The 22,778-nt window shown below is 44.3% G+C and overlaps 1 protein-coding gene and 1 long non-coding RNA gene across 5 annotated transcripts in view; both read right to left on the reverse strand.

Annotated features, from left to right (window-relative positions):
- Positions 1 to 3,932, reverse strand: part of APP (amyloid beta precursor protein) — a 226,668-nt gene extending 222,736 nt beyond the window's left edge. For 2 of the 4 annotated variants that reach the window (XM_064470144.1, XM_064470139.1), the window contains exon 1: positions 3,704 to 3,931. In XM_064470144.1, coding sequence (XP_064326214.1) covers positions 3,704 to 3,760 — 57 coding nt within the window. In that variant the 5' untranslated portion in view covers positions 3,761 to 3,931. Of the gene's footprint in view, positions 1 to 3,703 lie in introns of all 4 variants that reach the window. The other 2 variants (XM_064470153.1, XM_064470131.1) reach the window with 2 other exon arrangements.
- Positions 3,933 to 5,559: 1,627 nt separating this feature from the next.
- Positions 5,560 to 22,778, reverse strand: part of LOC135316574 (uncharacterized) — a 48,514-nt gene continuing 31,295 nt past the window's right edge. Inside the window, exons 2-4 of the long non-coding RNA XR_010375816.1 lie at positions 10,894 to 10,947; positions 6,400 to 9,811; positions 5,560 to 6,022 (exon numbers count right to left, since the gene is read on the reverse strand). This is a non-coding gene — a long non-coding RNA (uncharacterized LOC135316574). The remainder of the gene's footprint in view (positions 6,023 to 6,399; positions 9,812 to 10,893; positions 10,948 to 22,778) is intronic.

Consider the following 22,778-nt stretch of genomic DNA (forward strand, 5'->3'; position numbering starts at 1 on the left):
CTTTGTACTGGAAAAGGACTGCCAATTAAAGCAAAGCATCATACCTTTTCTTCATACAACTTACAAACCAAACTGTTCATTATTCTTTGCAGTTTAATAAACATGCACAAAGAGGAAGTCATGAAAAGCCATCAAAGACGATCTATAATTCTTATAGGTTTGCCACAAAATTCAACACTGATCAACTAAAACTGATTATGAAAGATCAGTTGCTTCCGTCACACAAACAGCTCATGCAAAAAAAAATTTTAAAATATCAGTGTCTTGTCAGTTCCCTCATGTTTTCATCCATGTTTTGCAAAGAAGCAGAGCAGCTGATCATATTTTTCCCAGGAAACGCATTTGAAGAGAACTCAAGTCTCAAAATTGTTCGTTGCTCACTAATTAATCAAGCAAGAGACAAATGAGGGAGCAAGGGCAAAGTTCCTTTTTTACTCTCCTAACTTGTCCACCTGACTGCCAAAGATCCTGTCAGCACACCAGAACCCACAGCGCCTGCCCTGCCCCGCTTTACCCACGCAGCCACCCGCCCACCACAACACGGCAGCATTTTAAATAGGCAGTGCAAAAAGGGACCCTTCAACAAACACAAAACCTTTGCCAGAGGAATTCGGGAACAGAACTGATGGGAAGAGGAACCGAAAGTCTGTAATTCCCATATTGCAAAGTGATTTCTAAAGGTCTGCTTGAAAACTAAGCGATGAAGAAACCAATATTTTGGGTCTTTCATTTAGAAAAAAAAAAGTACAGAACAAAAATAACCACCTATGAAGCACTGCATTACCCAGTTTCACAAAGCTGTCAGGCAGTGTACTTCTTGTCATCTGACTTTCTGAGGGTCAGCTTGTATGATAGCGACACCTTAACAACTTGATTTCCGTTGGCTGGCATAAGCCTCTCGCTTGCAAACATGGAGCTAGAGCAGCAAGCAGAACAGGCAAAGAATTCTTGGTTTATAAACTAGGATCATTCACGCAAATTCACAAGGATAGTTACTGTATGTTGCGTTTATCTACTGAAATCAGACAGTTAATGGAAAGAGATTAAATGGGAAAATAGCTACTGAAGAATATGATGGTTTCGCAAATTACGAGACCCTTGGCCAATGGGCTTCCTAACATCAGTAAGTGTGATTCACAGAAGTGGCAGAAGCAACATGCTAAGCAACCACGACATCACCGAAGCATCACTAAGGAATATTTCCTTTAAAGCTACATAAATATTAATCTACCTGTAATTTTAGAAAGGAATTCTTAATGTGTAATAGAGAAAGAATTTGTTTTGTTCCTGCTTTCCCTCTTCCTTATACTGTGCCCTGTGAAAGCAAAGTAGAGGTTCTTTCCAGTTTTCCAGAAAGAATTTTTTAAAATGGCAAGAAATATGTTTCTTTTCAGAAAAGAGATCTACAGAGAATTCAAACATCGAAATTGCACATATTAGCGTATGAAGACAGTTCAAGTGTGGTAAATGCACACATATAATCCCTAATATGAAATATTTCAGTATTATAAAAGCAGTCACTTGTTCAAAACATGAACCTGAGAGTATCAAGACTGTCAAATGCCTGATCACAAGAAGACCAGATGTTAAAACCTACCCCACTATCAAACATGAAAAAAAAATTTTAAAAGGATAAATGCAAATGCTCATATGGAATGACAGAACAAGATTTAAAGCTTCTGCAGAAATATCAGTGCCCATATTTAAGAAAATGTTTCGAGGCAAAGGATGTCTCTGAAAATTCTGGATGTCACTAAGGCAGACACCACTGCAGAGGTCTCTGAACAGAGACTCTCCCCTGAACAGTCTTGGTGCAAAGTCCAAGCCCCCTTTCTTACAACCACCTTTACAATGTCAATACCCACACACCTGTCTGTAAGACCAGGGCTACAGGGACCCAGCAGAAACGTCCATCCCTCTGTGCTGCATCCTGAAGCATGGTCTCAATTGTAAAGCCTCATTTTTTACTTCAGCTATGCACTCAAGGCAGAGATTTCCTCCTATTGCGTTCAGACAACAAATGATCACATCAAGCTGATAAAACCCAAATGAGTTTTGTAACTGGAAGCTTTAAAACCTCTGAGCATCTTTACAACTGCTCAGCTTGATATACCCTGCTCAATGTTGGCAAGATCATGCCTGGAAGCAAAAGCCTGTGGCTGGCAGCCGCGGAGCCGGGAGGGACAGGGACGGAGAGCCTTCTGCTCCATCTCTCCTCACCTGCTGGGTACCAGGCTCCCTCCCGGGAAGGGCACCTGAGCCGCAGCCCTGCATCCCCCTGCCCAAGGAGGAGCGCCAAGCTTCAGGCTCTGCTTTTAAGCTACACGTTGGCATTCACCTCACCCCCACCCACACCCTGAGCCCCCCTCGGCAGAAGGGTGGGTTAATGCTAGAGAAGGACAGAAGCTGAGGTCTCAAGGCCGAGGTCTGGCAACCAAGGACCGGAGGACACCAGGAGGTAACTCTCCCTTCCGACGCCTTCTTTTTTTTTTTTTTTTTTTTTTTAGGGGTGTGTGGGGGGTGTGTGTGGGTGGGGAGAGCACGGACACCCAGCCTTGTCGGCCCCTCCTTTGAGGTTAAGCCTTGCGAAGCCCCGCAGAGTCCTCCCGGCAGGGTCTGGGGTGCGCTCACACCCCCGGCCGGAGGAGGGGAGCGGGGGACCGGCCCCACCCCACCCCAGCCGGAGGGGTCCCGGCGGAGGGGACCGCCCCCGGGGAGGGGAGGGGCGGCCGCGGAGGGGCGCGGGCTGCCGGCGGCCGCAGGGCGCGCGGCGGCGCCTCGCTGCTGCACTGCAGAGGCGCCATCTTCTCACGCCTCCGCGCCGCTCCACACCGGCCCGCCCACGGGTGGGTGGGGGAGACACGGCACGGCCCCGGCAGCCGCCGCCCCCTCCCCGCGCACCCCCGCGGGCGCCGCCTTCTCGCCCCCGCAGGGCTGCTGCGCCAGCCCGCGGGGAGCTCCCCGCCGCCGCCCCACGCACCTGCGTGTGGGTGCGCGATGGGGAAGGCGCTGCCCTGCTCTGCCCTCCTGCCACCCACATTCCCCCCCTCCCTCCTCCGTGGGCGGCGGTACCCGCATCACGGCTCCACGACCCCGGGAGGGGGGAGGATGCCGCTGAGCCACCCGCTTTCCCCGCCCGCAGCGTGCCCCCACGCAGGAAAAGTTTCCCTTCCCCGGCGGAGAAACCCCCGCGGGACGCGCGGGGCCCACCCCCGCCCCGCCCGCCGGCGCCGCCGCCCCTCCCCGCGGACCCCCGCCGCCGCGCCAGACGGCTCCGCGGGGGGCGGCCCAACTTAACGGGGAAGCGCCCCGGCGGCGACCGGCTCAGCGAAGGGAGCCGGCAAGGACGGACGCAGCCGCCCACGGCGGACACGCGTGGCGGGGCCGGGGGGCGCCCGCCCCGGCGGCTCTCAGCCCTCTTCCTCCTCGCCGCCTCCACCACCCCGCGGCTGGCCGCACCGCTCGGCGGGAGCGGCCCTATTGTTCGGCGGCGGCGGCGGCGGGAGGGCGACGGCAGCCGGGGCAGGGGAAGCCCCCCCCCCCCCGCCGCCCGACTGCGTGACGGGCGCCGGCGACCCCCGCCCGCCCCGCCCCGTCGCGGGGAAGCCGACGCCGCAGGGGCGGCTGCGGGCAGACAAAGCCCCGGGGAAGCGGAGGAGGACGGCGGGGAAGCCCCCGCCCGGCCGCCCCCTGCCCCGCTTACCTCGAGAGCCCGAGCGGCGCCGGAGGCCAGCAGCAGGAGGGCTAAGTGGGGCAGCATCGCGGCGGCCGGGAGCGGGGGAAGGAGGGAGGGAGGAAGGGAGGGAAGGAGAGAGCCCGGCCGGCGAGACGCGGCGGGGTCCGGCAGTAAATCCGCGGGGCCGCGCCGCTGCCGGGGAGAGCTACTGAGCTGCGGCGGCACCAGCCGAGCGCCGCGGCGGGGCCGGTCAGCTGATGGCCCGGCCCGCCCCCGGGCGGGCGGTGCGGTGCGGCCCGGCCGTCCCCGCCCAGCCGAGACCCCTAGCGGCGGCGCCCGGGCGGTGCAGCGCCGGCGGAGCAGCCGCGACTCGCCGCCCGCAGCCGTCCCGCCGGTCCGGACCGCCCGCCCTTCTCGACCCCCTTCGTCCCCGGGCCCGGCCGCCGTGGGGTTCGGCCCGAGCTGCGAGGCGGCTTCTGCGGCCGGGGCCCGGCGGCTCGATGCGGCTTCTGGCCGGCCCCCAGCCCTGCCTTCCGCCGGTGGGGGTGGGGGGGGTTGCCCGGGTGCGGGTGACTCGGCCGCTTGGGCACCGCCGCTGACCCTCTCTGCGGCCGCCGCCGCTGCAGGAGGCTCCCGCAGGAGCCCCCAGGCCTCGACGCGCCACCGCCCCTCGGAAGAGTTGCCTGCCGGAACGCAATCCCCGTCGTTGCAGGGCGTTCACAAGAACACCCGAAAATGCGTGTGACTTAAAGGTTATTTAACACATTCTGCCTCTTCTGGCACTGTTGCACGCCAGCCTGAGACCTTCAGTCGCTCTCCAGGTGGAGGCGATGAGTAAGCACAGCCGTTACGCCCGGGGCCGTACCTGAGAGGCCGGCGCACACGGGCGAAGCCTAAGCCCGCTGCTGACGAGCCGAGGCTGCGGTCTCCATGGTGTTCCTTTGCCCACAAGGAACCGCAAGATCAAGGCGAAATTTGTGGCAGTGCTATTGATAACGAAGGCACGCGGGAACATCGGCAGAGCTGAGGCTTGTGACAGGGAAGAAATCAGATTAAAATTTAGGGCTTTGTCACATAGCTCGTAATCAGGAGGCCAAAGCAAACTTACTTTCTCGTCTTCTCAGTAGCATCATAATACTTGCTGTAGTAAACCTGTTAGGAGACCTAGAAATGAGTATTAGCAGAGTTTCATGTTGAAACAGCAACAAAATATAGCGTGACAGAGCCTGAGCCATTCTGCCTCTGACCTGCGGACCCTGTGGCAGCCTCTCTGCTCCCACCAAGGCTCCCAAGATGGCAGCTACCAGAGCCACCCCGTAACGGGGGCCTGCACCAGGCCACGTAAGGGGCAGGCGGTGGATGCCTCCCCGGTGCACAGCTGGGTGGCAGACGCCTGAGCTGTGTTGTCCTCCTGCCGCTCTCGCCCCCATCTTCTGTTGAACTCGGAACTGAAATCCACCCAGACTCCTGGCCAAAGCATGCAGAGGGATGCTTACTGGGCAGGAGCAAGCCAGGCTGCTGTGTCAGGCAGGCGGTAACGTGCTGCGAGAGGCATCGGTACCTTAGTGCATCACACCCCCACAGCCAGGCCCTAGAGTTGGAAGACCATTCTCATCCAAACATGGATCTTGCTGTACAAATGAATGAACTGGTGACATGGGAAAGCTTTGGGGAGTTGCATGACTTGCACTTACTGAATCTGAGATCTCTCTGACAGGCAGATAACAGATGAGGCCATCCCCTGACCCCCAAACGTAGAGGTGAGAAATACATCCAACAAGTGCGATTAGTATGTGCTTTTAAGAAACATACACCCTTGACACAACACAACCTGTAAATTAAAATGAGTTAAACAGCAACAATGGCAGGCTTAGCTATAAGAATTTAATACTGTTATCTGCTTATTAGGGTAATGATCACATGGCTTTGAGGGGTTAGGGAAGGATTTGCTGCGCAAATGTTTCTAACCAGTTGGCTTCTAAACTCAGCCAGTGGAAAGGCAGCGCCGCAGTTGCAAATAAGCAACATCCTCCTAAAGCTGATGGAGGTCGTTCAAAAACAATTCTTTGCAGAAACAATGGAGGCAATCAGAAGGAAGCTTTGCAAGTTCTGAAAAAAAACCCATAGGCTTCCAGATGGGATGGACAGAAAACCAAAATAGATTTGTGTAGCCCTTGTATTATAAGTTGGCTTGGTGGTCCTTTGTAATCACTTCTTCCCAGTGCTGAAATCAAACAGTATTTCAGCTGCTGCTTCTCTGGATGAGCCAAGCGCGCTTCCTTCCTCACGGTGGCCAGGCAGGCAGGTAGGAAGTCCCTTTTGCCTGTGGCTGAGAGTGGGGCACACCTGGAGGGAGAGCAAGGAAGGCTCAAGTGAAAAGGTGGGGAAAAATCAAAGGTACAGGAAGACCTCTATGAGATAGGTGTCTCCATTTACAGCCAGTAAAAACCAGTGACAATAGCCAAAAACCAGTGACAATACATGCTAAGATTTCATTAAGTTAGCCACGCTGAAAGGTCGTAACTAACGACTCTTTTTGAAAACTGTTTGTAATGTCTACAAAGTTTGGAGGTGAGCTGCTGATGGGAAAAAAAAAAACCCAGACCAGAGATTTTGTCCTATTTTCCACTTTCTGTCTTCCTTCAGGATCTGTGTAGAAGGCCCACTATACTTTTTTCCTTGCCTTCTCTACCTGTCATCTCAGTATAAAAATTCAGTCTCACCAGGCCTTGGAAGCCGCCATAGCTGGAGTACCATGAAGACTACTACCACCTCACAACAGAGCAAACAAGGGAAATCGTCTTCCTGAAGAAGAAAGCAGTACAGGTTGGATCACAAAATGGTAGGGCTTACATTCAAATCTAATAAAATGCTTTGAGCAAATAATCACAAACTATGTTCAGATATGATTTTCCCTTTAATTTCTGAGCTTTGTTATTCAGTCTTAATGTGATAACTTCCAAAATGATGACAAAACATGCATGTCAGGTTTCATTTTTTGGCCACTTCTGTGCTCTGCCTGTGGATCTTTGTGTGCAAATGATGTCTAATATTATTTTACAGCCTTTTTATTTTAATATATTACACATAGGGAAACATTGTTCAGCCATACAATTTCTCATTGAATATTCATGAAGCTTGTCTAGACTGTGCTCTTCCTAGAAAGGTTGGACTAGATGATCCCTGAGGTCCCTTCCAGCCTGGGATTCTGTGATTCTGTGAAGTGGACCTTACCCACAAATGCTGATATTATTCTACAGTAGACAATAAAACACCTCAGCCTGCTTCATAACATAATGAAATTCAGTGGTAAATAAGTGAATGGCTATTTCACCCCACCTGTGTGTTGCTGCCACGCTTACCAGAGCAGCGCGTGGTCAGGTCAGATGTATGATTTCTCCTGGAAAACAGTCTGTTCTTTTGATGAAGAGGAAAGAAGGAGATTTTGAAATTCTCCAGTGCCCCCCCCCAAAAAAAAAAAAAAAAAAAAAGGCAATTTAAGTTGTTTGCTGGGGGAAACAAAGGTGGTACAGTCTTTGGAACAGTGTTTGATTAATTTTAAGCAATAAACTTCCCTTTGATGTTCCCATGGATCTCTCAGCAGAGAGCTGTAAGGGGAGGACTTGTACATGGTTCCTGAAGGGGGAACAGGCAGCCTGTGGCATGGATGCACTCATGGCATTGCCAGATGTCTCTGAATATGTGCAAGTGGTTTTACAGAATACATGCATTTTACCAATGTTCAGTGAATTTCTGATCCTGGAAACTTATTTCATCCGCACCAACAAAAATTATTGTTATTAGTCCAATTGTCCGCAGTATTTTATTCATATTAGGGATGGTTCCTCAGGCGGATTCTTTCAGTACAATGCTACAGCCAGTGCTTTCGCAGAGATGTTTTCTCCATTTGTGCTCAACTCTGAGGAGAGGGGTCCAAGTTGGCAAACTTGAGTTTTGGTCCAGACTTTGATGCTGACTCACTCTCTCCTTCTGGAGTCGCTTTGTTTCAGTGTTCACCATTTTCTTTACTGGGGATAATACTGTTTCCCTGCCTTTGTGATTCATGTAGGGAACAGAACAAAGCACTAGGGTTAGTATTTCTGAATGAACCTCTGCAAGTTAAAGACTGGGATCCTACTGAGCGGGCACCTTCTGTGTTAGTCCCAGCTAAGGAGTTTTTCTGTAGTCTGAAAACTACTACAGCATAAATTACCAGATTTATTTTGGACAACTCCAGCAGGAATTTGTATTTTCAAACAACAAAGAATTAATTTTAATGGAAAACCTTTAGGGTTTATGCCACACCTTGAACCACTGCAGGTATAATTAATCTGCCCACTGTCATGCAGGTGTCCTCTAGAGACATTTTTTTCTTCCTTTGGAGTCAGCCTGCAGCCCTGAGAAAGAGACTCTCTAAACATTAATCCAAAATAGGAAGAGAGAGATTGTACCTAATCAACCCTACAAAGTATGCGCTGTTAGGAACAACAATGGGTGTGGATACGATTTCAAATAGTGAACAGCTGATCCTTGTCTGAATTCTGCAAAGTTTTTGGCTTTTACAGATGCAGTACACAGTTAGGTAGCCAGTAGCCATAGCGACCTACTCAAATGCAAATGATTTGTTCTGCATAGCGCAGGAGTATTAAGAGTTGATGATATCTACTGGAGCAGGTACACAATACAAATGGCAGAGCCAAGTGAATAATGAAATCACAGTCCAAAATCCCAGGAGTGCTCAGCCAAGGAAATGAAATGGAGATGTGAACAACAGTAATTGCTCCAGTGATTAGCATGTGAACATGGACATCACTCTGTACCAAAAAAAATACGGTGTTGTTATGGCTTCTCCCTTTGTTGACAGAAGCTGTTGTTGCTTGTTCATGGTGTCAGTGGAGAGGAGACCTTCACGATGGCTCTTTCTTCACTTGATTCTGTACCTGGTTTTGTTTACCTAATTAGTACATAATGCAAATATTCCTAGCAGAATCAGGGTTTAACATTTATTCCTTTTTGTTTCCACTGCATGCACTGAATCTTCATTGATATTTTTGGCCTCATGCCTCATGTGGTCAATTTACTAGTGAAGTATTGCAGGTGCAGGCTTTCTGGTGGTGTTTTTCCTCACCGTCCTACATGCAAACATCTCAATACCAACACGCTTCTCCTAACAAATAAAAATATCACCCTGCAGTACAACAGGCCAATTTCTTTTCAGGCAAGTCATGTTTAGCATCGCTCAGAGAACAATCAGCATTTCCAAACGATTAAAGCAAACCCTTGAGAGTAACCCACAGGAACTCCAGAGCAACAATGTAAATGACATTTAGTTATTTGCACCCCTGTAACTGAAAGTTATGACGTGCTTTTTGCATGTTATGAAGGCCACCAGATGAGATTGTTATGGTACTCTCAGCCTCTTTTCAGCAGCTTGTTCTACTCTGATTTGCACTCCAGATAAAACAACATTGCAGTTTGTGGTGTGAATATCCCAAATCATTAATATGTAACAAAAACAGAGGCAACTAACAGGATGTCTCTGATTTCTCTCAATCTCTGAGTGCACTAGGAAGCTTTTTTAGCACTATTCAAAAGTCATTAAGTAATTTTTTTTTTCTCTCAAGGATTTACTTTTATTTTTATCCCATCCTGTGTTTCCCTGTGCTTTGCCCCTCTCTCAGCAGACACGGCTCCTGAGCTTTGTCCTTGTCAGGTACCCCTCCATGGGATCTAGCTCTTCTGTATCTTCGTCCAGAGCTGTCCTGCTGTCTGACATCTGTCCATCCCTCCCCAAAGGCCAGGAATCCCCGAACAATCCTCTCAGCTTTTGGGCTCTTGTTACCTCCTCTTCCATAGTATGAGATTGAACATATTACTGTAAACCTTATTTCCCTTACAGACTTTGTACATGAGAGAAGGGTTCTGCTGATAAATCAACCAACTGCACCTGGAGGTAGTGAAGTTATTAAACAAAAATCTTGGTATTTTTGAATAGGCTTCCACTTTTTCCAGGTCACACAAACCTTCCATGGATGTCTGAATGGGCCCCAAGATAAAAAAGAGGTTGCTAGCTGGGCAAAAGGAACTATCTGTACAAAGTCAGACGTGGTGCTTTGTTTCAACACTGTCTTGGAACTGAAATAAAAAATAGAAACAGGAAATTTAGCAGATGGTGTATGTATGTGTATATATATAAATAAAATATATCTTAGATTCTCGGTTCAGTTAACTGGAGACATTTGTACAGAATGAGAAAATGCATTGCTATTTGGATTCTTTCAGCATCCTAAAATTGCTAACACAGCAGGTTGGGATGCTCAAAGACCCATCCTACCACCTGTTCCTAGAAATACAATGCCCGACTCAATTTTGAAGGTCTCAGCTAGTTTGCAGTAGTAAAATTAAAACCAATAAATTTAAGAACAGTAGCAGACCCCACTTAGTACAGAACAGCTAGTTGTCAAGAAACTTTAATAAAAGCATCCCCATTCCTTAACTTGCTTACAGGAGGCTTAACTCACCACATAATATAGCATTTCCTCAACTGTCCCTGGAGAAAAAATATTGTAGCTTTTCTGAAGGCTGTGAAAATCTGAAGCAGTCAACAGAGACTGTTAAGAGTAAGTGAAGTCTGAGGCCTCTACATTATAAAATGACAAATTCAGCTGAAACGCAACTCCACCAGGTGACAAGGAAGTCTCTCGAGCCATAAGCCTTCACAAAAAGCACCCAATCCGAGCAACTGTTACACGGGTGCAATGATTTCAGCAGCAGCTGGGTGTGTAGGTGCCACAGGTTTCTGTCTCTTCACTCCCTATACAGTCATTTGAAAGACTAAAAGCATTACCTGAAAGACTGTGGCTCCGGCTGGAGCGATGGAAATGGGAGCTGTAATTAACGGTGACGCTGCTGTAGCCCCAGACGCTCTCTCTGTAAGTGACTGGGGTTTTCACTCTGACAACTGCCGTCACCCTCCACAGCACCGGTACGTTTGCATTCCCAGTGCCACGCTGCAGCAGCACTTGTGGTGGGAGGAGTGGGCGGGAAAGGCTAAAGTGTGCCTCTGTAACTCTCTGAGCTCACCATTTGCAGATTCATATTAGGAGACTGTGAAAGAGTGTCATGGAGTAGCCGGTGCAGTGCCTGTATGTGTGAGGTTGTTATTAAAGTGGAAACAAAGTGGAAAGAAAAAAGAAATCTCCCTTCATTCCTATTACTAAAATCTGGTAGTTTTTTTCCTCAAGATCTGCCATTCAAGCCAAGTGGTAGACCTGAAAATAAAGGAAACATATTCGTTTTAAATTAAAAGTAATTCTTGTTGTCTTCCTATGTTTTTACATGCTGCAGAGATTGCTAATGCCTCCTATGGTTACTGTCTAGAAGTAAATTTATTTTGCAGAGTAAAATATAAGAAGGGGGAAGACGAGGAAGCTTCAGAATATTACATCCTTCACTGATGGTTCTTCTGGACCCTCCCCGCAGCTGTAATTCACATTTGCCAGGCGAGCTGACTCGGTGCCCTCCTCAGAACTTTGCATGCAACTGTTGAGCGTGAAGCACCTTCTCATATATTAGCTGGGGCTCGAAATAATACGTCTAGGCTAATATGCACACATGAGAAAGTACAGATCAGATTGCTTGGTGAGACTGTTGATATTGCTCAGGGACAAGGACCGGTATCACCTCATGTAGTCTCGAAAATGGCTGTAGGGTAGCTATCAGGATTTTGGTATCACAGTCCATTATCACAAAGCATAGTACACAGTGCAGCTATGCAGATTAGGTGATCATCAAAATATAGATGAACTCTTCCAAGAGATTAATTTCTGTAGAGTCTCATAGTAAGACTGAAATCACTGATGAGAGGCCAGGAGCATAATAAAGCAGCTGCAGAACAGCACAGGAACAGACACGCTCAGTCCATCTAGGAATTGCAACCATCTTTTATAAAATGCTCACAGTATTAGAAGCAGGAAAGTTTGATCACAAGCACATAAATCAGTGACTGCAGGAGCTCTGTAATGGATGGTTTTGCATTGAAGAAGGGGGTGTGGGGGATTGCAATGAAGAACTGCAGATTGCTCTGTGTACAAGAATAATGCCATCCTTAGATCCTCTGTGTTTTGTAATCACCCTGCAATTTCTCTCAGCAAAAGGATTTAAAAATATTTGTTCAAGTTCATTTGGCATATATCTGCTTTATTCCTTTACACACAAGAAAATGGACGTACCTTTCCTTGACTTATAGCACAGACACAAAAACATATTGAGAGTAGGAGAGTAGGTGAAATTTCCTTCCTCCATAGCAGGATTTGTGAAAGGCCCCCACTGGTACAGACAATGCTGCTTCCATTGAAAAGGGCTATAAAACTAGACTTGGCATACTGGCAAGCTCCTCTAACCAGCTCTTAACACATAGATTCAGCATCATAACCCACTCACACCAGGTGCGGAGGGCTTACACACGCTGTGCCTTCCGCCTCAGCACCCAATGGGGCCGGAGGGCTGCAGGGCTGCCCCCTCCCTACTTTTGGGCTGGGGCTGGGTCCCAGGCACCAGCACCTGTGCAGCTCACACAGCGTGCTCGGTCAGGCACCCATTGGCAGAGGTGTGAACGCCAAAATATTCATCGTAACAGAGACACTGACATTATTCTTTGCATTTTTTTTTTTATGAGCTACTAGTGAAGCCTTGAAAGTGATGTGGCTGCTTTTATATTAGCATGGAAATACATGGAGTTAAAGAGGATCAGTGTCATGTTAGACATCTGAAGAACCATCTGGTTTTTTTCAAAATATGAACACAGTGCAGTAGAGAGAACAGATTCTGACACCTGCGTATGAAAGCCTATCTTTGTACACAAAAGAAAGACCTCCCCGGGAACTAATGCTTGGTTCAGTTTATTGAGAGCTACTGCACTACATAATCATAGAGGGAATCAGAGCAAGCTGTAAAAGCTAATATCCAGTTAAAGCTTGCAAAGTCCTATTTTCAAAAGTGATTAGTCTGAAGTTGACTTAATTTCATTTAAAGTCAGTTTTGAAAATGTGAGAAATTACTCTGAAATCACGGAGGTTATTTCAAATACATCCCCTGACATAGTTTACTTACACATTCATTGCCACAAATGAAGCCTCAATTGTTTTTCAAAGTAAAAACCCAAAACCTCATTTTTGAAGAGGCGGCAGGGGGTTGTACAGCACAGCTGAGGTGGCAAATATGTCTGTCATTTGCTCCAAATTTTGAACATAATACATTCAGAAAACCTCATACAAATTCAGTTTTCAGAGACAGAAGGGGAGATTCTTACAGCAGAGAAAATTCTGGAATTAGCAGCGTCTCAAAACATAATGGGCAAATATTTCTATCATAATAGCTGTATAGTATATCTACTAAACCATAGCTATGAACCTAAATATATTTAAAATAATAAACAGATATAAGTACTGATGTTCAGCCTCTAAAGTCTCAAACAGAAAAAAATTGTGCAGGAAATTAAGCAGATAAATCCAACATTAGTGGGTCCAATTTCTAAGTTGTTCCATTTGGCTTCTTTCACTTTTTACATCACATGTAATACAGCTCTTACTGTCACACTGTGAAAGGAACTACTCCTTTCCCCTCCTCCTGGCACTTAAACGTTGTATCTATACCCAGAAACTCCTTATATACATAACTATATTAAATATATAGAGATATATAAAATGCAATACACTCTCTATGGTGTATTTTATAACTATGTATCTGTTAAGGTAGTTATTGATGTAACTGTACATCTAGATGAGGAAAACAGCCCTGACCCCCATTAATCATGTGGGCTGTTGGAAGCAACACATCAGCATTTCAGCAGCCCCAGCGACATTCAAAACTGGCTGAACCACCACTGATCACTTAATCTTATGAAAAATGCCTAAGAAAGCAGGACATTTATTGTTCTTATTAGATGCTCGCGGGCTGATCCAGGTCTCATCGTGATCAACAAAGGCCTTTCTATTAACTAGAAGATGCCAGGCAGAATTTGAAGGGAACAATCCTGCAGTCTCCAGTTCACATCAAGAAACACTGAAGATGTTCTGGTGCAACTCCACAGCCATTTAAACCAACCAGTGTGAGGGTCACCCATGCCCCTGTCTTCGGCCAGGCTTTTCTACCTTTTATCCCAGCACCAGTATGTAGTCCTGAGTCAACTCCTAACTGATTTGGTTGAAACACATGTTTTTTGGTAAGATTTGTTTGTGCAGTCATCCCAACCTATGTAGGCTTTAATTATGATGGAACCACAGCCTCATTCTTCAGGAAACATCCTGAATCTAGAGGGAAAGAGTAAAAACCAGTGTGCTGAAATTACCAAAATACATATGTCCATGTACATATCTATACCTATGAATACAGATATAAAGGTATAAGTGGGAATTGCTATGATTAAGGATGCTTTTCTCTGTTCTTGCAAAACTGCATCATCTACTGTCTTTAGTTGGATATTAATGGAATATTGCTCAAGCTTACATATAAGTTACCTAAATTCCTTCAGATGTCGCATTTGAAAAAGGAAAGGACTTATGTGTAACAGCAAGGATGCAAATGACTGGTATATTAGAAACACACTTCAGGTAAACTTTGTGAGCTACATGACATGTCATAACAGCAGCCTGAATTAATCAGCGGTGTCCATTGGAAGTATTTGACTTATTCTGTAGTATGTCTCTGCCTGCGCAGGCAAGGCACCCATGTTAAGCAGAAAATGTGGACTGAAAATATGGTGACATATTTAACGAAAAGTTTTTACTTCATTTCTTCATGATTGTACCTGGGCAGAATTCAGTAAAAATGATGCTTAAGTTGTGCTTTTCAAAACTGTTGACAGGGTTCTACTCCCAAGTGAAAATAAGTAGGAGTTTTACTGCTGACTTCCACAGAATATAAGCCAATGCTGAGCACTTCTGAAAATAGCTTTCCATCTGTATATTTATTTAAATGAATAGGGACTGTTAGTAGAAATAGGAACTGAAAAGATCAGGCTTTCAATTTTGAAAGTTAAAGTTAAATATAGGTTACTACACTAGAAAACTCAAACATAAGAAATACCCAGACAAACCTTAACACTTTTTGCTCTCATTTATGGCAGAACCGGATGGAAAACAGCTCCATTGCCCCAGGTGACACAGATCCATGATTTCTGAGGTCATTAGACATGACTGACTCTTTAGCAATGGCATTTCACGCTTTCAGTGGGCAGATGAGACCTCTAACAGAACCACCTATAAGTTAGTCCCAGGTAGTCAACCCATCCTAAAAGAAATTATTGTATCGGCCAAAGTAGTCAAACCTACCCTGTTTCTACATTCAGGTAGAGTCCTACTTCCCATTTTCCCAAAGTGGCCCTTTTCTTCTTCTGCTAAATGTGGTTGCTTTCTTTAAAGGAATAGCCCTTTGTGACAAACAAATGTAGGTTGGCTCTGAGCCAGCTAACCATTTACCGTAGTCAGTATTTAACATAAGAATAATCCTACTGACTGCAGTGTGGGTACTTGTGTGTTTGTAGTTAAACAGCCATACGAGTACTTTGTTGGCTCAAGGCCTAACTACTGCAGAAACTAGCAAAGGTCATGGTAAGATGTGGTAATACCACTTCCTGGAATTTTAGGTCCTCTAAAATTTGGTCCCCTTAGGCCTCTCTGACCTTACTGCCCTTTCAGAGGACTTTGCTAACGGAAAGGTCATCTTGGGTTCTTGCTCTGTTGTGTACCACTATGGACAAGAGATCTACTGGACTAGAGGACAAGCTGTTGTTTGTTGCCAGGAGCCTTACCAGCGGCAAATTTAGCTCTTGAAGTCTTGAAGGCTCGGTTCTGATCAGTGGCACAGTGCGGGAAGGAGCACCTACGCAAGGCTGTTCTTGGGAAGAATTAAGAAGCTGTGTCTGAGGCAGATGACTATCTCCCTCTTCTCTAGGGAATGGGACTGGCTGCTGCACCTCTGCAACCAGTGCTGGTTTCTCTTGCTTTCAAATTCTGAGCAGGCAAAGCAGTAGACTTCATGCCAAAGACTCCAAGTCAGTGCAAGATGGCCCCAGGAAATCTTCTCAGTAACACCTGAATAACGAAAGCCAGGTACAGTCACAGGCTCCTGATTTCTGATCCTTAAGCTCGAAATATACCAGACAATAGAGGGAACAATACCTTTTCTATTTATTTTCGTTATCCTTTACTTTTTTCAGTTATAACTTTACATTTAAATATTGCTTTGGTTTGTTTTTTTGAAGTTTGTCTTTCACAAACAAAAGAGAAGCCCAGAGACTAAAAGTCTGTCCTTAAGTTTTCATTGGATCTCAATGGTAGAAGAAAAAGTCGAAACTACTCAGTGTCATTCAACCCATGGGAGGTCAAACTGGGTCTCTGTTCCACCCAAAGCAGGATGGTAATTGTTATTGCCCATTGCTTTTGCAGCTATTTTGTCACTTGTTGCAGGTCAACAATTACCTACTTAGAAAAGTCAGTTTTTCTCCATTTATATTTGGAATGTAAATTCCTGTTCCGATTTTGGTAAGACATTTTCTGATTTTACTTGGGGTTGTCTTTCACCCTGTGTAATCTCTGACCTCATGAGCATTCAAACACGCATTCAGACACAAGATTATTCAGAGACATTAAAGCCTGGCATGTTTTGAGTTTTTTTCTGGTCAGAGGTTTGGAATCTTTGGTGTACTTTGTTATATTGCCCAACTCAGATTTAAGTCAATAGAATTTAAGTATGTCCTTTATTGATTTGCCCACCCAGGTGGCACTGCCAGTGTTATGTTTTGGGGTTTTTCTTCTTTTCTTTGAACAGGTGTTTGAAAAGAAATCAGGAAGTCAAGAAAAGAGGAAATATTACTGAATATGAGATAACCTTTTCTTCCTATGGCACTCAGAGTTTGATGATCCCATGTTTTGAGCATATTGGGTTGTATTTGTGGTCTCAGAAAATTGGTGAAGCTCATTCCAAATCAAGGTCTGCAGAATGGAATTAGTTTTGTCGTGTTTTTTTTTTGCTTTGCTTTTTAGATGCTGTAGAGAAGAAATAACGCTTTCAGGTTGGTGCTAGTAATTAATCTCTACCACCAAAGTACAGAAAGCATTACATCTGATGCTTCACATGGAATGTTTCTGCCTTGTGATCAGCCTAAAGTTGGCTTAACTGAAGTTGAAACTATCCTAGTCAAAGCTGTTAGATCTAGAACAGACATGCCCAATGATAAGATGCAAAAGGAAGTGCAAGGGTGAAATGTGAATACTGATGCAGGTTTCAGACACTCTGACATTTCACAGAGTATTTTCTCACGTTCTAGAATTTGTCCCTCAACCCAATATATCTTAAAAGTTACCCCAGTACTCCTGGGGGTTGGAGTTGAAGTCTGTGGTTGACAATCCTGCATCATCCTTAGCGGCGTTCTGCCATGTGGGTACCCCTGTGTTTAGGCAGGAGACAGACATCTCAGGGACTGCTCTGAATTTGTTAATGGAGACTCCTTAGACACTCAGAAGACTTAATTCCAAGTGCTAGGAGGATTCCTCTGACCTGTCTTCATTACTATATAGCAACCAGTAACACATTCGCAGACACAAATCATTCCTAAAACCCCCACAGTGCCTGCACAGTTTGCAGCCTGCAGAAAGAATCACATTTTGTGTTTGTCACTTATCCTAAGGAAAACAGTATATGGAGCACAGTAGAAGAAAAAGGGGTCTTTCACTAAGGAATTTTTTGTCTTCTCTCATCAGTGTCACTGGAATCACCACAAGCAGACATGTTTACTGAGCTCTGGGTAGTTGACTAGGTAGCAGTGCTATGTAAACCTCTTCATCACAAATCAAATTGTTTATCTATGCATGTCATTTCTGGCCATATCATGGGGTGTTTTTCAGTCTTTTGCTGAGTGTACTTTCCTAATGTCTCCTATAATGTGCAGTAAGTTATGAGCAGAGCTGGAAACTTCAGCATAGCTAGATCTACAACACAATCTGTTATTGTTTCAGGATGTGATTGAATAGAAATTCTGCTCCTCTAGTCTCATGCACATATCTGCCAAAATGTACAATTTAAGTAAATTGTGTTAGGAATGAAGTCATACTGTCATACAATATAATAATGGAAAGTGGCTGATTACATTCTGTATTATAAAGAGCTGGGTCTCATCATAGCAGGAGATTCAAGGCCTTTTAAGAACAAAACCTGGCTATCTGAAGTAATGACATTTAAACATTATTTGTCAAGTAAGAAAATATCGGAGCATATCTTTTTAGGCTCAAGTCCACATTAATCTCAATATTCAAAAAGAAAAGAGCTTATCAACCTGAGCAGACCCTCTCTTTTTCAGAGCACCAAATCTGAAGACAATCTAGTACATCAATTTCATTAAAAAGAAGACATAAACATTACAAACTAAAAATATCCACTACCAAAAGATGCCTAAGCACACACAGAGAGTTAAAACCAAAGGAAGTTAATGTTGGCATGAGCCAGTAAACATCAAAGGAAGATATGATAGATTCATGCCAATAAATTGGTAGTGACGCAAGAGTTTTATGAGCCTTGGCAGTCCTGTTGGCCCGGACATTTTTGCAGGCATAACAAACTGAAGATATTATCTCTTACTGTTACTAAGATATTATTATTCAGAGCGATCAGATTTTTTTTTTCTTCAGGGCAGACTGAGTTCACACTGAGGCAAGTGCTGTGTTGAGCTAAATAACAGAAGTGAACAGAAAACCAGGAACAAGCCAAGAAGAATGGATATATTTCACAACTAATGAATCTTTTAAAATCAGTGCTTTGAGAATGCTCCTGCTTTCTAGATATTCCCATCTACAGTTAGTTGGATCTGACTTTGTAAATCGTATTTTGCTGTGATCCTAAAAGCTGTGCATATGAAAATAAATCAAAATGGACAAACGTAGTTGACAAAAAGAATGAGGTTTTGTCAATAAAAGTGAAAATGCCAATCTAAAGTGCGATGGAGTACCTTTGTTTTGCCACTTTTGGCATTTGTATTGGCATCCAAAGATTTGTGGAGACATTTCTGACTGCTTGCTGAGACATTGGAGAGCAAACCCAATCATTTTTGTGAGGAGGAGTGCAGCCAAATAGGAAATGACCGAGTCAAGTAAAAGAATGTCATCTCAGAGTTTTGATTCAGGAAAGCATTTAAGGAAGTGCACGACTCCAAGCACTTGAACAAACCCGTGGAAAAGAACAGCACGTGCTCACAGGTAGGTACCTATCTCTGAGCAATGAAACAATGAGCTTTGCTGGGCTCAATAAGGCTGCATGTTGGAGGAGAGGCCAAATCCCCCTTCCCTTCCCCAAGCTTGTAAAAGTACAACTGTTTTAGTAAAAGTCCCCCTAAGCTCCTGCAGTTAATAAAACAGACGTAACATTTTTGAATTTTTTATAGGGAACTCTCCTGATAAAAACATTTTAAGCTGCATAGCTTATCTAGTTATTGGATTTGTTTAGATCAGCAATGTGACTGAAATCAACCTGCAGAGTGTTTAGCATCAATTGCAAAGTCCAGCTGAAAACGTGAAGCTCCTGTCCTGGCAAATGGAAGTTGTGGGTGGAAGGTCCTTTATCCAGTCCAGTCATAGATCCTTGTCTATTTGGCAAGTCCTTATTTGAGGCAGCACCATCTGTGCCATAAAACTTTGCTGTGGTTGAGTGTTGAAGTGGAAACTGATCTTTTAGGGCATTCTAAAAATGGGCATATTTCATTGTTCCTGTCAGTACATGATAAGTACTTTTAGAGAGAGTAAATGTTTTACAGGTTGTTCCAGTACCAGAATGGCACACTTAATGAATTGCTGGCTTCAAAGTACATCAGAAGTCCAATATTCAGACTGAGGTTCTCTGGATTTCAATCTTTCTCTCTTTTTTTAAGGTTACAAGGGACAGTAGTAGCGTTGTGGAGTCTATATGAGGCGAATGCATGGCAAGGATACATTTTACTCTGTCAGGTTCTGACATGCATTCTTTTTGAAGGTGATTATTGATTTTCTGCCTCCACAAGAAGAAATGACTCAACCCCCCCCCCCCCCCCCACCTGAGAATATAAATCATGGCTTAAGGAAAAAAAGAAACCCCATCTTGCTTTTTAAAAAATGTATATATTTTAGAATAGGAATGGGGAAGGAAAGAATAATGCCATTACTTTTTACAGAAAGAAGTGTTGCTCCGAAATAATACTCTGCATTACTTAACTAGCTTGTAGAAGACTTGGACATTATCAGATGTGGCAAACCAACACTTCTTATGGTACAATTTTCTTTAGGTGAATGCTAAATGTTTGTGCTTAATGCACTCCCTCTCTGACACACACGTGATAATCATCTTTGCTGTGGATCTTTGTGTCTTTGGAAATGAAACAAAATGGCTGACTAAATATGGAAATGATAAACTATATATTTTACTGTCTGTTATAAGGATTTACAAATATGGCAGCCTAGCACTGTTTTAAGATTAATTGTGTCTGTTCTTTGCTGTGGGTTTTGTGTTCCAGTCTCATCTCAGTAGCAGCTGCACTTGAAAATGAGCATGAAAAACTGAACAAGAAGTGAAGGCTTTGATACTGCAGATTTGTATATTTGGGGCAGTAGCATTTTTATATTAGTGGTAACATTTTTTTATATTGCAGATTATATTTGTTCACTTTTTCTTTCCTCCATCCAAAAATGTAACCAAAAATATAGAAGATATCTAGGGGAAAAATATTCCAGCTGAAAGAGAAGACCACTCACGTATTGGTGTTTTTGCCCGTAGACATCAAGGACAATATGGTTCTACAATATGATGAGATGTTTGCCTTCTCTTGGCATATAATTTAGATCCTTGTTCCAAGAAAGAAAAGAAAAGAATTAGGAGTGGGTAAAAGGTTGAAATCAGAAGAAAGTTGAGAAATTGAGATGGAGCATGGAATGCAGATGGGGGAAAGGTGCAAGGGGGAATAGGTGGGAGGAAGAAATGAGTAAGGAATAAAAAAATAGAAACGGTGGAATAAAACCTGGAAGGGCAAAGGCAAGGAAAAAGTGGGATGGAGAAACACGGGTGGTATGGAAAATGAAAAGCCTTCCTACTCCTTTCAGGTCAAAATAGAATAATGCCAGCAGGAAACAGATGAAATTTGTGCCTTTTCAGATTTCACTGAGGAGAGAAGTTCCCATGCTATTCTGACAACCTTTTTAAACACTAAATTTACTTTAAAATATATCCCTGCCCCTTACTCCCAAAGAAAATGTCAGCTGAGAGGAAAAAAAAAAGTATCATCCCAAACTGCTGGTAGTCAGGAAGTGTAAAAGTGACAGGGATGACTCATATCGCATACATCAGGCACACTGAAAACAGAAGATATGAACAGGAAAATAGGAAGATGAGTGTCTTGTGGTCTATTTGAAGTGCTTTAAATCTGTAGTTTATAAAGCAGCAGGTGGGAATAGGTGTCTAGTAATAACTAGCCAATGGATAAAATACCAAGGGAATTTCCCCCCCCCAAATCATATATTGCTTTGAGGACAAAATACAACTATTTTGGTACAGAGGTCCACAAAAACCACCAATAAAAAGTTCCAAACCTCAAACCAGTAAAGACATAAACCAGCTGCCACCTCTCTTCTGGATATCGAGTTTTTCTTCTCCAGGCAAATACTAAATGGCTTGTCTATTGCAGGGCAATATTTTTTGCTCATATAAATGCCCACAGCAGTGGTGTTAATATCACTCTTGTCCTGGGAAAGAATGGCAGAACTAGGTTTTGGGGTAGGTCCTAGAGAAACATGCGTTGGCCAGTGAAAGAGTAAGCAGAGCTCTGGGGGTGATGCTGAACCACAGGAAAATAATACCAGAAGCAACGCTAAGGCTATCTACCTTGCCTGCTCTTACCACTTCAGATAAAAGAGAAAATACCATTACTTACTGATTCTTTTTACACATAAGAGGCAACCCCAGGAGTACTAAACCAGCCAACTGGAGTAATACCAATTTAGGACAGAATCATCCAGCCTGGTCCTACACCACTTCTTTCATGCTATGGTGCAGATGAAGTCAGCGTGTTATTGAATCCACACTTACACTCTGTCAAGAACTATTCTGAAATAAGTTCTTACAAGCAAGGAGAGCTAGCGCATTCACTGTGTCACAAGCACATTACATCTGATTGCATTCAACCCTACCTATTTTGTGAATCCCCAGATGAAAATAGCCACAGAATAATTTACTCTGGAAGGGACAGGTTGAGCACACACTCAGTCGAATTGTCCACATTGTAAATAAAGCCGTTAACAGTCTTGGCTGTGGTATTGATCCCTGAGGCGTGCCACTAGTAATCAGCTGCCAGCTGGACTTCGTACTGCTGATCACCACCCTTCGAGCCCAGCGGTCCAGCCAAATTTCCACCCACCTTATTGCCCACTTATTCAATCCAGATCTCACCAATTTGGCAGCAAACATACTGCAAGAAACAGTGTCAAAGGCCTTGCTAAAGTCAAGGTATACAACACCTGCTGCTCTCCCTTTCATCGCACAGCCAGTGATCTCATCATAGAGAGCAGGCAGGCTGGTCAGGCATGATAACAAAATATTTCTTCTTCAAATAATCTTTGCTTCCTCTCTTCTTCTGGGTGTAAACTAAACTGAAAACCATGCAAATCTCAGATGTAAATTCGCCCAGTAAATGTGCATGCAATGCATTATTACAGGTATACATTACTGTAACACCCAAAATCTCAAATTCAAACCCAGGGTGGTATTACAGACAGATGAAAGAATGCTACCTTTGCTCAAAGTTAATTTACAGTCAAGGACCAAACCTTACCATAAATGACTTGTGACTTCCTGTTACCAGTATAATACTATTTCTCTTGGGAACGATTGTGCAAAGTATTGCTTGCTAATTAAGGGTAGCTTTTTTTAGTTTAAGAGTCAGCTTACGGTTTTGTTTATCTAAGAATTCACAAAGCTAATAACCTTAGAAAGATTATCAAAAGCTACATTTCCACTGTATATTACAGTCAAGGGGGTAGTGTTATACATTTTTGCATATCTATGCAGTAAACATTTTTAGGCAACAGAAACT

Source organism: Phalacrocorax carbo, chromosome 1 (genome assembly GCF_963921805.1).
Source record: "Phalacrocorax carbo chromosome 1, bPhaCar2.1, whole genome shotgun sequence".
Classification (NCBI taxonomy): domain Eukaryota; kingdom Metazoa; phylum Chordata; class Aves; order Suliformes; family Phalacrocoracidae; genus Phalacrocorax; species Phalacrocorax carbo.